This window comes from Vipera berus (genome assembly GCF_964194415.1).
Source record: "Vipera berus genome assembly, chromosome: 2".
NCBI classification, from domain to species: Eukaryota; Metazoa; Chordata; class Lepidosauria; order Squamata; family Viperidae; genus Vipera; species Vipera berus.
In genome coordinates this window covers 25071517-25086889 of record NC_138203.1, presented here as the reverse complement: position 1 = coordinate 25086889, position 15373 = coordinate 25071517, and the positions used below count along the sequence as shown (strand labels likewise).

The window sequence follows — 15373 nt, the reverse complement described above, 5'->3', positions numbered from 1 at the left end:
CTGTTCATTAAATACAGTATAACAAAGTTTTGGACGATGGAATTATTTTTTATAACTAATGATAACAGCTCTTAAATCTGTTATTTAGTTTTGTTTTTGCACAAAAAAGTGTATAATTTGCATTCATTTAGAAATAAAATATGTTGTTAAAATGTATTGGTGTTGAAATAATTAGTGCACACATATACCTAAAACCAGTTTATTGCATTTGGCAATTGTATTAAAAAAAAATCTCATTGTCAACCAATATAATTCATTTAATTTGAAATCAAGTGAAAAATTGTTTTAAATTATTTTATTAAAACAAATTAATGGCAATTCTTTTATAAGAAGTTGCCTCAAACAAAATGAGTTTGACATGCCTGCTCTAGATAGTTGAATGCTCCAAAATAAATTCTAGACCAGGCCTGTACATGCAGCCTACCAAGCACCCTTGGATAGAGCACAGACTTAAAAAAAAGTAATAAAATCACCACCACTGCCCTGAAAGTCATGATGCCTAGTGCCTCCATGGCTTACCATGACCATGAACTCCAACACTGTAGATGCTCCTCTAGTCACCAAATCATTGATTAGCCCACCAGCATTCCTTTGCAGACCACAAAGATTTTTAATTTATCAGTGTGGGCCTTTCCCTTCTACAAGTTGCACAGACCTCTTCTAGATTTTCCTCTTGTCTTTCCGAGTTAACTCCTTGGTCTGTCATTGAGCAAGAATTGACTTGGTAGGGAAGCATATTATCATTTGATGTATATTTAACATATGTTCTACCTTTATTTACCAGTTATATAATATTTGTATGCAATCCACATGGCAAGGTTTGGGGCAACTTACAATATTTTTAAAATCATAAGATTAAAACATAAAAGCAGGGCTTTTTTATCATAGAACACTCAGAATGGCATTCCGGCACCCTTTTTTGCACACACACAAAAAAAGCTTTTGCACAAGCTATGCTACTCCCTCTATTGGCTTTCAAAAGCCAATAGGAATTGCTGCTGAGCATGCCAAAAGACCTGGCCGGCAAATGTTGCACCGGCAAGATGTCTGCAGCGAAGGCGAGTTGGCAGGAACTTTGCATCCCTCCCTGCTGCCCAATTACACCATCTCAACTAGGTAAGTAAGAGAGGACAAGGAGTGGGAGGTGAGTTCTGTGGAGTCCATGTGCACTCCTTCCTTGTGCTCACCCGTGTCAGCCAGGCTGGTGGCCTACCCAGTGGTGGACCTGTGCAACCGTCGCCTCGCCCTGCATGCCTAAGTGGCCACCCTGCATTGCCTGGCCCGCACTGCCTCCGCCGCCCACACCGCGCAGCCCCGCCATATAGAGCAGGCCCCGCTGCTGCCACAACACCACCAGCGCCGGCTCTGGCCCCAGGGGGCAGCCCGCCACCACCCCTCACACCCGTGACTGCAGCAGCACCGCCCCCCCCGCCTCCTGCGCCCGCCAAGATGAGAGTTCTGGCACCTTTTTTAAAGAAAAAAAGTACTGGGCACATTTCATCACTTGCTCGGGACTTCCCTCTGCTCAGACTACAGTGTTAATACAGAGTAGTTGTTTGACTGCCTAAGACTGCTAGTCTGTTCAGTTCACACTCATGCTCTATCTGGAAGGGCACCACAGGAGTGAACTAGCTCAGTGCTCAGAATGGCTAACAGCATTCTGCAGCGTCATCCAGGGCTTTTTTTTCCCCCTCCAGCAATGTCACCTCGCGTTCAGGGGTTGCATTCAGCCAGGCCCGACAGCGGCTAGGTTCGTACTTCCACGGGAAGCCCTGTTATTTTTCCAATCACAATGATTCTTATTTATGTACTTTCATGTAGCATGCTTTTGAACTGCTAGGTTAGCAAAAGCCAAGGTATCTGATGGGAGCTCATCCCATTACATGGTTCTAGAATTCAAATTGCTGGAGCACAGATCTTCTCCAGTGTCTTTAAGTCACTGAGCCACTGTGCCTCTTTTAGCATAGTTGGAAGAAAGTTACAAGTGTTGTGATTCAGGGTCAGCCTGTGGGTTCGGCAGTTGGGTTGGACGATTCAGAGGAGGAGGAGGGGGGTGTTGGAGAGCCTGCAGAGGACAGCCCTGAGGCTTCGCAGAGCCCTCAGCCAGGCCCCTCTCATCTGGTCACTATGCAGACCCAGCTGTGTGAGCCTGACAGCGTGGATGAAGATGACCCACAGCTGGCCCTGTTCAAGGACGCCCGATGCAGGAGGCAGTCAATCAGGAGTAAACAGAGGAAGGCAATGGGGCACCTTGGAAGGATGCAGAGAGAAGCCACGCCTTGAACTGTTTAAAAGGGGAATGTGTGGGAGGGCTGGTTTGCTGAAGGCAACCGTTTGAATAGCTCCTGTTTCATGGTTCGTGTTTTTGTTTTGCTCTGTTTGCTCTGTTTTGTGTCAATAAATTTGGCAGGCTTAGTTCCAGCCTCTTGCCTTTTTGTAAAGGGATTGTCCCTGCCTTTTCTGCAGGGCCGGTAGTAGGCTGGTACAGAACAACAAGGGACAACATTCTCCACTCTCTCTTCTCAGGTCTGGACTCTGGTTTAAACTCCAACAGAGTATATAGAAATCTCCTAAATCCCACTGAATGTTTTTTGTTTAAGACATAACCAATTCTGAGATGGTGGTGAAGTTACAAGCAATAAGTCACCACTTCTCAGAGTTTATTGACCATGTAGATCAGGGCCAAAGAGAACCTTGGTCTATGGGCCAAATCTGTGCTGCTGCTTTATTTTGTACAGTCTGAAAGCAAGAATGGCTGGGCAGATAGATGGCAAATCACCATGTCTGAACCTCAGTCAAGCTCAGGGTAAGAGGCAGGGGTGGTGGTGGTGGGACAAGCAGCTGTCACCTATCACCAACCTGCATACGTGCCAGGGGCACTCAGAGAAAAGGAAGAGGGCTTTTCATAGAAAATGTTTGCCGACCGCTGTGTAGATTGGGAGGGGGGGAAAAAGGAAATATAACATTAAGAAAAATTGAAAGAGAAAGAAGCTAAGAATGGGGCAAATAAAATTTTTGTTAATCGCTCAAGACTAAACAAGATAGGAAGAGCTGGTGCCTGCCAAGATGCTCTGGACCAAATTCAAATCATGTATGTGGGGGAAGAGAACTTACATTGCCAATTTCCTTATTTGGAATATAAACAAGCTTTAGCAGATGTCATAGAAAAATGCTTTCAGGGATTGTTTCAATTAAACAGTATACACTGGAATGATGTAGTCTATGAGATGCTTCAAGACAGAAATCTTAACAGTTTTCCAAATCTCTTGTTTAATTTCTTTTTGCAAGTCTGATCATGACACAGCATTACAAGCAAAGAGGAATGCAAATTTTTATTTGGCATATGAGGCAAATCTTAACCTATTTCCAGATTTGTCCTCAGGGTTATAAAAATGCGAAAGTTTCACCAAGCATGCCTCATAACTAGGTGTACTTTTCGCCTAGTCGCGCAGCGGCAGCCCTGCCTGAGCTACTCGATGTCCTCTCTGGGTTGGTGATTGAGTTCCCCAAACTCATAGTTTTGGGTGACTTCAATCTACCATCCCTAGGAGGTTCATCTGAGTTAGCTCGGGAGTTCATGGCTTCCATGACGGCCATGGACCTGACGCAAGTAATTTCTGAACCAACTCATGAGGGAGGCCACACCCTTGACCTGGTTTTCTTATCTGGATGGTGGTTTGATGATCTTGGTGGGGGCTCTCCATTTATTATGCCCCTGTCATGGACCGATCATTACCTCCTGCGGCTGGTCTTCCGTTTTGCCACCCCCCGCCGTGGGGGTACGGAGCCAACTAGATGGTACCGCCCCAGGCGCTTAATGGACCCTGACAGGTTCCAGGCAGTGCTGGGGTCCCCACCTGCCTCCGTTGCTCACAACTCGGTGGATGCCCTAGTGGAAGCCTGGGAAAGGGCGGCCACTGAGGCACTTGACCGAGTTGTACCCTTGCGGCCCCTGACCCGGTGCAGATCCCAACGAGCTCCATGGTTCTCTACAGAGCTCCGGGAGATGAAGCGTCGGAAACGGGGCCTAGAGAGCTGTTGGAGGTCCAGCCGATCCGAATCCGACCGGTTGCGGCTAAGAACCTTTATTAGGTCTTATCTCGCAGCGATGAGGGCGGCGAGGTGTAATTACTTCTCTGCCCTCATCGCGTCCGCAGATAATCGCCCGGCCGCCCTGTTTAGGGTGACCCGCTCCCTCCTTAATCAGGAGGTGAGGGAGGAACCCTTGCAGGGCCGTGCCGAGGAGTTTGGTCAACATCTGTTGGATAAAATCGCTCGGATTCGGACCGGTCTGGACTCCAACTGGGCAGAGTCCGACGATCAGGACACGGGCGGTCTTGTCGATGTTATCTGGGAGGAGTTTGATTCTGTGACCCCTGAGGAAGTGGACAGGATTATGGGGAGGTTGAGCTCCACCACATGTTTATTGGACCCGTGCCCTTCTTGGCTGGTTTATGCAGCTCGGGAGAGGACACGAAGCTGGTTCCAGGCAGTTATATCTGCTTCTTTGAGTGAGGGTAATTTCCCCGCCGTCTTGAAGGAGGCGGTGGTGAGACCTCTCCTCAAGAAGCCTGCCCTGGACCCAGCTGTGTTGAATAACTTTCGTCCGGTCTCCAACCTTCGCTTTCTTGCGAAGGTTGTTAAGAGTGTGGTGGCGCATCAGCTCCCCCTGGTTCTGGATGAAGCGGATTATCTAGACCCGTCCCAATTGGGTTTCAGGCCCGGGTACAGCACGGAGACGGCATTGGTCGCTCTGGTGAATGATCTCTGGAGGGCCCGGGACAGAGGACATTCCTCTGTCCTAGTCCTATTAGACCTCTCGGCGGCTTTCGATACCATCGACCATGGTATCCTGCTGCGGCGTCTCAGGGGATTGGGAGTGGGAGGCACAGTTCTTCAGTGGTTCTCCTCCTATCTCCTGGGACGCTTGCAGTCGGTGTTGGCAGGGGGGCAGAGGTCGACCGCGAGGTCTCTCGTTTGTGGAGTCCCTCAGGGGTCGGTCCTCTCGCCTCTCCTGTTCAACATCTACATGAAACCGCTGGGTGAGATCATTCATGGTTTTGGAGTTGGGTATCATCAGTACGCCGATGATACCCAACTTTTCATTTCGACCCCAAACCACCCCAGTGATGCCCTCGATGTGATGTCCCGTTGCCTGGAGGCGGTTCGGGTCTGGATGGGGAGGAACAGACTTCAGCTCAACCCTGACAAGACTGAGTGGCTGTGCATTCCGGCATCCCGGGACATTCAAAATATTCCACCTCTTTCTATGGAGGTTTTTTACCCCCCGTGGATAGGGCTCGCAACTTGGGAGTCCTCCTAGATTCACGGCTTACCTTGGAAGAGCATATAGTAGCCGTGACTAGGGGGGCTTTCGCCCAGGTTCGCCTGGTGCACCAGTTGCGGCCCTATCTGGACCGGGATGCCCTGTGTACGGTCACTCATGCGCTCGTGACCTCTCGCCTGGACTACTGCAATGCTCTTTACATGGGGCTCCCCTTGAAGACCACTCAGAGTCTCCAACTGGTACAGAATGCGGCCGCGAGAGTTGTCTTGGGAGTTTCCCGGTACTCCCATGTTACACCTTTGCTCCGCGAGCTGCATTGGTTACCAGTTGTCTTCCGGGTAAGATTCAAGGTTTTGGTTATGGTCTTTAAGTCCTTACATGGCATGGGTCCGGAGTACCTCGGGGACCACCTGCTGCCGGCGTCAACCTCCCTCCGCCCTGTGCGTTCCCACAGAGAGGGCCTCCTCAGGGTGCCTCCAGTCAGAGAATGTCGGCTGGTGGCCCCCAGGGGGAGGGCCTTCTCTGTGGGCGCTCCGGCTCTATGGAACCAACTGCCGGTTGAGCTCCGGATGGCACCGGACCTTTGCTCCTTCCGGCACGGTCTGAAGACCCATTTATTTGAACAAGCTGGCCTGGCCTGATGGGGGACGTTAGGGTTTTAATGGGTTTTTATAATTTTTGAATCAAATTGACCTTCTGAATCAATTTGGAGACTTATTTAATTTTCTGAACTGAGATAAGTGGTTGAGTAGGACTGAATTGACTGCTGATATGGAAATAATTTTTTGAAGTGATAATATATATAAAAAATACCTACTGTATTTGAATAGGATTGGAGCCGATTTCCTTATTCATAATAAACATGTTTTTTGCTGGATGGTTTGAACTGGTATTTCACTGTACATAAAGTCTGCATTTTTAACGAAGGTAATAATAGATGCAAAGTGAGCTTTCCCAAAAGAGAATATTAACATTTCAGATCAAGAAATAATCTTGTATTTGTAGAGTGGTTTTTGTGAATTCTTTAACAAATCTGCTTTTAATTTATTTAATGAAATATGGATTTTATTTATGCCCAAAGCAGTTGAAGAAATTTAACATGGGGTTTCAAAAGTATATTTCTGTGTCACATTATACCATACGGCAGCTGTGATGTTTCTGATCTAGAAGGACTCAGGGCAGTTACTCATGCTTTGGTTACTTCTTGTATGGACTATTGGAATGCAATTTACTTGGGGCTCTCCCTGAAAACTAAACGGAAGCTGCAGCTAGTTCAAAATGGGCAATTATGGGCAAACCATCATAACATTTGTGTTCTGCTGCTTCTGAATGCAAATGAGGGTACTGATTATTACTCTGAGGTCCCTGGTTTCCGAAGTACCATGCATCACTGTGGAGAAGGGGATCTTTATAAATTTGGTAAAGAAATGCATATCATGCAGTGACATGGTACTATAACATAATCTCACTTCTGTTCATAAACAGTATTAGTAGCTTTTTGCATGTCTCTTATATCTCTGTATCTTAACAAATTACTACTTATCACAGGTAGTAGTTATGCTTTCAAATATTCTTTTAAAATATTTTGAGATCAGTCCTATAATAGTTATTTTATGAGGTTGTAACAAATTATAGAAATAATCACAATGTATAGCAAACAGAATACAGAAATATCAGCAAAACTTTAGACATAATAAAAGCAGAAGAAAAACTTAACTATAAATAATACAATATGTTTCTTGTTTTGTCAATATCTTGTTACCACTCAGAATCTTAGAAGCTGGACATCCTTGTAAACAAATACATCATTTAATTACAAAAGCATTGCTGACTGTGTAGAAGTTTTGCCCTTGACAGAATTCAGAAATATAAGCCTAATATTTCTAAACATAAATTCTGCATCATTTTCCCAACAATATTATATCTGTTATAATAAATAATATTTATTAGTAGATTATATGTCTATGTGTGTCCAAGTAGGCATATATTATTTTTAAAAGCAGTTTTAGAAACAAGGCATTTAAAAATGCTATTAATATAAGGGAGGTGATGGTGATGAGCTATTTTCCACTTTGTCTTGGTTCAACCTACCAGTGTGATTTCTTTTCTTATGTGGAATCCTACAATCTAAATACATAGCTGTCATCCTAAGTGCACATCTAGAACATCATCTGTAAATGTGTAAGTAAAGTGGAGAAGGTATACAAAATGGTTCTTAAGCAAAATGAAATTCTACTTTCTTTTGGCCAAGCCCAACCAATGATACTCATCTGGTAAAAGATATACCTATTTGAACATCTTTCCATTGAAATATAAACCATGGAAGTACCTAATAGAAACTGTGGGAGGCCTTCAATGAAGAATCAGCCAGCCCCTTATCCATACTGATCATCCCTAAGAGAAGGAACTGTGGATTTCATGACTCAAGTTTTTTTTTCCTTTTCACTCTCCCAAGAGATAGATACTGATACTAGATCTGGTCTTTTAAAAATATTTTAAAACATAGATAAATCAACAGCAACTTTGTTCTTTCTTTCAGAGTCTCCAAATATGCCACTAATAAAAGCCTGTATTTAGCTTGGATCTTTTTCTGAATTCTTTGACTATACTTAGAATGGCAATCATACTGGTACTTATCATAACTATGCTTGAAAAAAGGCAGTCAGATTTAAACAGCTATTATCTACCAAAATCAGAATAGTCAAGTATTCAAAGAAACACATACCAAAAATATTTTGGGGAAACAATAATTCTTTGAAGTTGAATTGTTACATGCAATATATAATGTATTTGCATATATTTAGACTATTTAACATTATTTAGATTGGTAGCCCTGTCTCATCAGTAATATGAACTGCTTTGCAGTAAAACTTATACAGCAGATCATTTAATTAAAGCCTTTGTAACTTTTTCCTTCAATATAAAGCTTTGAGGCCTTAAATGTAGCCCTCCATTTTCATTCTCTGTTGTAGATCCTATATGTTATTTTATATCTGCCGTGTTTCCTTTTAAGCTCTATTCTGTCAAATTGTTAAGAATGTCTCCATGCAGTTGTAAGGAGAAAAATATTGTCTCTCACGTCATGCAAACAAGCTCATCAAATGGGTTTTTTTCAACAAACTGAATAAAAGTATGTGAAAGCTTGCTTTAAGTCCAAATATGCATGCTCAACATCAGAAGGAGGAATAAGATTGTCTCACCAGTAACAAAACGGTCAAGAATTTATTTACTGCCAAATGTCTTAGTTTCAATGACTAAAATGCCATCGTGACAGAAGAGAGCATTCAGATCTTTCATTTCAACGCCATCTGGCAATTTATATTGCCTAGTGAAGCTTCTTGCTATAAAGCCCTGTTCATCCATCCTGGGTCCATGCTGAGCTTTGATTAGGAGCCACCCTTCGAAGATTTGTATTATGACATCTTCAGGACGAAACTGCACTACATCTAGTAAGACTTGAAAATTGGGGGTTGCTTCATCTGTGCTTTTCTGCTCCGTTTCAGCCGCACTCTTGGATGCTTGTATGTTCCTTATCTGTGCGGGCCCTGCTGGACTTGGCAATGCAAACAAGGAGTGGTTTAATTTCCAGGCTTCCAAATCTTGATCAGGAAAGTGCTCCTGATAGCGTATTGGAGTTTCCACCCGATGACGTATAACGACTTTTTCCATTGATGAGATAGTGCTGATAATCTCTTTGAACACAACAGAATCCTGAGATAATACCTTCTTTCTAGCTGTTTCTCCTCTTGCCTACTAGTTGGTCAGCTGAAGCAGCTTCATATTTTTAGCTCTGTCAGAGCTTATCATTTGCTGGGTGTGACTAAAAACCCTGCCATACACTACATCTTTGGAAATGTTGACAATTGAGTGCTAATTATAGAAGCTGTAGCTGTTGCAGAGGTTTTTATTTTCAGTTGATATCATTCATGTTAAATTACTGTTGTTACAGAGATACATAATTATACTTATACTACCTTTTTTTCTAGACATTCCATGTAAATAGAGCCAATTTGGTCTAGTGGTTAAGGCAGCAGGTAGAAACCAGGAGACTGGGAGTTCTAGTTCCACCTTAGACATGAAAGCTGACTGGATGATTTTGGGCCACTGTCTCTCAGCCCAACCCATATCATAAGTTTATTGTTTTAGGGGAAATGGTAGGAAGAAGGAGTATTAGCTATTTGCTGTCTTGATTTATTTATAAAACTAATAAAGACAGGATGAAAAAAATCTTTTAAAAATTTCCTCCCCCCCAATTCCTTTTTGTGGGTAGTTTGGACTTAGGGATAATGACTGGCCAAAAATCAACCAGAAACTTTTACATTTTTGTATTGACTTGAGGTTGTTTCTGCTCAGACATAATATAAGATTTTTACTGCTTCTGGTATGTTGCATAATATAGTAAATTCAAAAAGAAAATTTTGTTGAGTGGTCATGATAAAATTATTGCTTAGTGTAGCTGAACTTGCTAGAGCCTCTGAAAGATGGCGAAGTAACTTGTAAAGAATAATATAATGAAGTTGAGCAGACTTAAAAAAACATTCATAAAATCATAGGGTTGAAAGCACCTTGGAGGTTTCTTGTTCAACTTCTTATTCAAAAAAGGAATCTCCAGTTCAACCGAGACAAGTAGCTGTCCAACCTTTGTTTAAAAATCTCCAATGATGAAACACTCAAGACTCTAGGACAGGGGTAGGCAACCTCGGCTCTGACTCATGGACTTCAACTCTCAGAATAATAATAATAATAATAATAATAATAATAATAATAATAATAATAATAATAATAATAATAATAATAATAATAATAATAACAACAACAACAACAACAACAACAACAATAATAATAATAATAATAATAATAATAATTAGTTGGAAGGGACCTTGGAGGTCATCTAGTCCAACCCCCTGCTCAGGCAGGAAACCCTATACCATTTCAGACAAATGGCTGGCCAGTCTCTTCTTAAAAACTTCCAGTGTTGGAGCATTCACCACTTCTGGAGGCAGGTTGTTCCACTGGTAAGTTGTTCTGTCAGGAAGTTTCTCCTTAGTTCTAGGTTGCTTCTCTCCTTGACTAGTTTCCATCCGTTGCTTCTTGTCCTGCTTTCAGGTGCTTTGGAGAATAGCTTGACTCCCTCTTCTTTGGGGCAGCCCCTGAGATATTGGAACACTGCTATCATGTCACCCCTCACCCTTCTCTTCATTAAACTACACATACCCAATTCCAGCAACCGTTCCCTAATTCTGGGAGTTGAAGTCCATGAGTCATAAAGAGCCGAGGTTGCCTACCCCTGCTCTAGGAGGTGGGCTGTTCCACTCTTTAGTAGTGTTCATGGTCAAAAAAAGCACTCATTTTGAATTTTGATCTCTCTCTGTAAAGCTTCACCCTATTAATTCTTAGACTACCCGAGGCACGGTGAATAAATCCATACTCCTCTCTGCGACAACTCCTCAAGTATTAGAAGATAACGATGATGTTTCCCTTTGTCTTCTTTGGCTTAACATACATAATGATCCTTTTAACCACTCTTCATAAAATTTAGCTTCCAAGGCTCTCATCATCTTTGCTGCTCTTCTCTGTTCCTCTCTTCCAATTCCTCAAGTATCCTTGTATTTTGTATTATTCATAAGAAACACTTCAGGCATTATGCAAATAAAAATGCAGTACTACTCTGCTACTTGTTTACGTAGCTTCATTTCTTGGTGGCTTGTATGAGAACCCAAAAGAAATGTGCTTAGGCTTTACAGAACCTATGAATGCTACTGTTAAAGCATTGGTACCATTCTCCCAGATAATTATGGAAGCCTATCAAAAGCTAGGTTAATGCATAGCAGAGACCTGCTGCTCTTGTGTGAGGTATGTAGCACTTCTAAGTCATTTCTGAAATCTCCACAACCATAACAAAGAATGTTTGGGATATTTATTTGAATTTACAATGTATACATTAGGATGTACTGCATATATCAGGCTTCGCAAGAAGCTCAGCTCTTAATCTCAATTTTCCAAACATAATCCTTTTTTCAGAAATTGGCTTATTCAGGAGAAGGCTCTCAGGCACAACTGGATAAGATTAGCTTCTTTACTGCCAACAAGAATGAAGCCATATACACCCCAAAATCTACCATACCTACAGCGGTATGTAGAAATTAAAACACACACACACGCACACACACACACACACAAGATCTTACAGTCTAGGCTTTTTTCTCCCTTTTTTCTGAATCAACAAATTCTTGCCATTTTCTTGAGAATCTTGAAAACCACCTGGTTTTTGTTGACATTAGAGAACAGTTGTCTGTAGCTCGGAACAGAATTGCCTTGTCAGCTTCATTCCTTATAACAGGGCTGCTGAGCTGGGCTCCATTCCATGTCTGTTATCCAGCTCTGTTTATACAACATTCTCTAATGTAGAATAGTTAATACTTCTACATTGTTTTAGAGAAAGGGGAGTTTAAGATGGCAATAATTTTTTGAAGGAATAATAAATGTTACCTATTCTAATTCCATTCATAAATTGTTGATGTCAACAATTTTTTTGTTTGAGTATTGTATTCAAGAATCTTGCTGTGTTCCGCAAGGGCTACTTCCTGGTAAGACAGTTGAAAATTTCTGCATCCTTGATGAAAATACTTGGTTTTGGTAACATGGTTATAAATATTCTATTCCTTATAGGTAAGTCACATTTATTCCTCCCTATCACTGGAAATACAATAGACCTTCCTTGTGCAACACACCAGGATTGCAACTGATTGCAGTCGAAGTGGTAAACCTTTTCTGAATATAGGACAGAAGAAATAGTCTCCTAAACATAAAAATATACAAATAATTAGCTTTTACTCTCTATATTACTAGCACTGGGTATGCCCCATAGGATTTTTCTTTTTGGAGTTTCATGGTTGTCAACATATTTTATTTTAGTTTGAAAATGAAAATAACGGCTCTAATGATATCATTTTTCAGAAACCCTGGAGAGCAGTTGACATAGCAGTAAAATTTAGCTTGCATAGAATGGGAAGTGAGGCACTAAATCCTGAAAAAAATGACCAGGTGTTAATTTGCTTTTGCTTTCTTTACAATACATAAGTCATTGTATATTTAATTGTAATTATTTGTGCAAAATACTGACAATACTAGATACCAGGTACAGACTAAACGAAATAAAATGTAACAGTGTCTGTACAGGACCTTTGGAAAGGCAGGCTTTGTAAATCATGCTAGCTAGCACCTCTTCTTCCAGTTTAAAGAACTGTACATTTGGAAGACTCCTACCACTCTTTAGAAAGCTGCCCTCAGCTGTCTCTTCTGTGTGTAAGCATTCAGCCCCTTCACTTCATTGATGATCCTGGCAGAAGAGTTGTTTGTGCATGCTCATGTATGCACAGACAGCTGTGAAGCAGCTGAGAAAGCATTCTAGAGAATCAAGCTATTTTAACCCTTGGAGGACAGAAGCTTTGCTTATGCTCACCAGCCACATGAATTAACCCATTTCATGTTAACCCAAATGTTAAGTGATTCCTGCCTCAGATGTAATTGAACTTTCTTGAATGAACTATCATTATCAATGTCTTCATTTCTCTGCATCACAATTTCAGCAGTCAATGACCTGGGCAAAAAGATCTAGTAGCATAACTCATAATGTTACATCCACTGGGGAAGATATTTTCAGCCACATTTTTATGGTGATGGAAACACATGCTCTAACCTTTCATTGGTAAAGTACAGAACGTATTTTTAAGTAGTTAGCCAGTTGTATAAGAATATCATGTTTCCCACTGATTGTCTTGAATTTCCAATACGAGGACCAATTTGTGTTGCTTGAAAACTGTGCATTCCACCTTTAAATCACTGAATGTATGTAAGTTCTTCTCCTACATGGGTTTAATGCATCCCTCAGGAATTCAATTTCATTCTGAAGAAAATGTACTCTACTGACATCTTGTGGTGTGAAAAGAAATAATAGAATATATCAAGTAAGCTCCGTTTGGACATGTTAATTCTAATTTTGTAGATTCTGTAACAGAGAAGCCTATTTCCCTGTAAAAAGATAGCAAAAAAGAGTTCCTTGGTTTTACCTAACAGAAAATACAACCAGATAAATTAATTCTACTTTATTGCAAACTACAAGTCTGCAAGTCTGAAAATACTCTTTCCCCCCACTCCCCATTCCCTTTACAGAAACCAGGGGGAGACCCTTCAGAACTTTTGTCCCGCCCACTATCCATCTGCAGCATCCATCTGTCTCCTATCTTACAGTTCCCTATGATCATCTCTTTGCCCGTCTCCAAGATCTTCCTCACATATCATTACAGAGCCTAAGTAACCCAAGGAGGTTTTCACTTTGCAGTTAGTATGGCCAGTGGGGGAGAAATGATTGCACACACATGTATTACTGGAGCAGTAATATCATCTTCACCATCAGGGGAATGTGTGTGTGTGTGTGTGTGTGTGTGTGTGTGTGTAAATTTTCAAGCAGACAAACTCTAAGCAATTTTTTAAAAAAGCAACCCAAATTAAAAATGGAAGACTGTAAAACTGGCAGGATTAGTTTAATTCCCTAAAGTTTAATTTGGGTGTTCTAATTACTCTTTTTGACAGCAGTGATCTTTTTTTTAAAAAAAAAATGGGGATCATTTTGTGACTGTTATGTTTATTTAGTTGTTAAATTTAGTCTTATTTAAGGTCTCTTTGGAGGAACATCTATTTTTAGGTATTGCTCACCTGAGTAGTGTCAATTACATATTGATTATTATAAGCTATTTTTGAAAAGCAGTGTATTTTGACAGCTGCCTAAAACCCATTAGCATAATATGAACCTGGCTATGAAGTGATACATGAAAGCATGATTTTCATTTTTCTCTATTACACAATCTTTAAAAAACCAGTTGTGAATCTCTCTGTCTTCACTTTTTGTCTATTATCCATTCCCAGTATGTATATTTTTTTCATTTCAGTCTCCACCATAGTTTTCTTTTTTCTGTAGTCAGTTTTATCTGTCACTGTGCAGCTGACTGTAGGGAGATTTTGGGATATCATCCCTTTTTTTGCTGTGTAAACTATTAAGGAATTGCATTGTCAGCATTTGGTAACAATGTGTGGCTATATTATTTTTTAAAGACAGACAGTCCTATCTTTAGAATTAGATCATCTAGTTCATTTGGGGAAATGAAGGAAAATGCGCCGCCAAAAGAGTTCGGACCTTCGGGGAGTAAAGTGAACTTTTAATTTTGCGAGGAGGTCGGCATAGGGCACGCTGGAGACTGGTTGTGGCTGGCACAGCCCGACAGCAACTCTGTAGACCGGTGTGCCGCAGATTGTCAAAAGTGCCGCCGCTTTTTTCCGGTCGTCGGTGATTCCGTTCACTAACAGGAATCCTTCGACCTGACCGATGTATTCTTCCCAATCTTCGGGGAAGTTAGGGTCGAATTCCTTCAGTGACCCGATTTGCGCCATTCGGAGAATTTTTTTCCTATTCTGCCGCGGCCGCTCGGTTGACTGTGACTCGCTCTGAATTTGCCGCTTTCACGACAATTCTTCCTATCTCTGGTCTTCTGTCAATCCCACCCTCGTCGCCAGTTGTTTGGTTCGAATTGACGAGGACTCAGAGTGGTAAACGCTGAACGAGTTTATTGAATACACAAAGTCAACTGTCAACTGTCAAATGTTGCAACCCTTTTATAGAGAAAGCGTTTGAACTGTAACCAATACAAACAGTCTCTTTTCCCGCTCCTTGGTTGTGGCGTCCAATGATTGCACCTTATTTTCCCGCTTTAAACCTTGCAAAGCTGCACTGTGTTTGCAATCTCTTCCATGGCTTATTGCTAACTATTTACATACATAACACCCCTTACCCCCCAGTTGGTGTCATTTCTTTACAAAATCCATTAGGTATTTTGGTGGCCTATGTATTCTGGACGGGTATCTGTTACTTTGGCTATTAGGGACCCTTCTTTCTGGTTGACTGCTTGGCTGCTGGTTACTATGCTGGTTACTACTGGACCTGGGCTCTGGGTTACTGGCTTCAGATGTACTGTCTTGTGTATTAGGTTGTGTTTGGGATTCAGTGGTCACTGGCCTACTACGCAGGGGTAT

At 41.7% G+C, this 15373-nt stretch overlaps 1 protein-coding gene across 1 annotated transcript; it reads right to left on the bottom strand.

Moving 5' to 3' along the window:
* Positions 1–8509: 8509 nt before the first annotated feature.
* Positions 8510–8956, bottom strand: HSPB3 (heat shock protein family B (small) member 3; the record flags this gene model as incomplete). The annotated part of the gene is made up of 1 exon (XM_081316390.1): positions 8510–8956. One exon carries the CDS (start codon positions 8954–8956, stop codon positions 8510–8512), a length of 447 nt encoding a protein of 148 aa, XP_081172516.1.
* Between the last annotated feature and the right edge of the window lie 6417 nt (positions 8957–15373).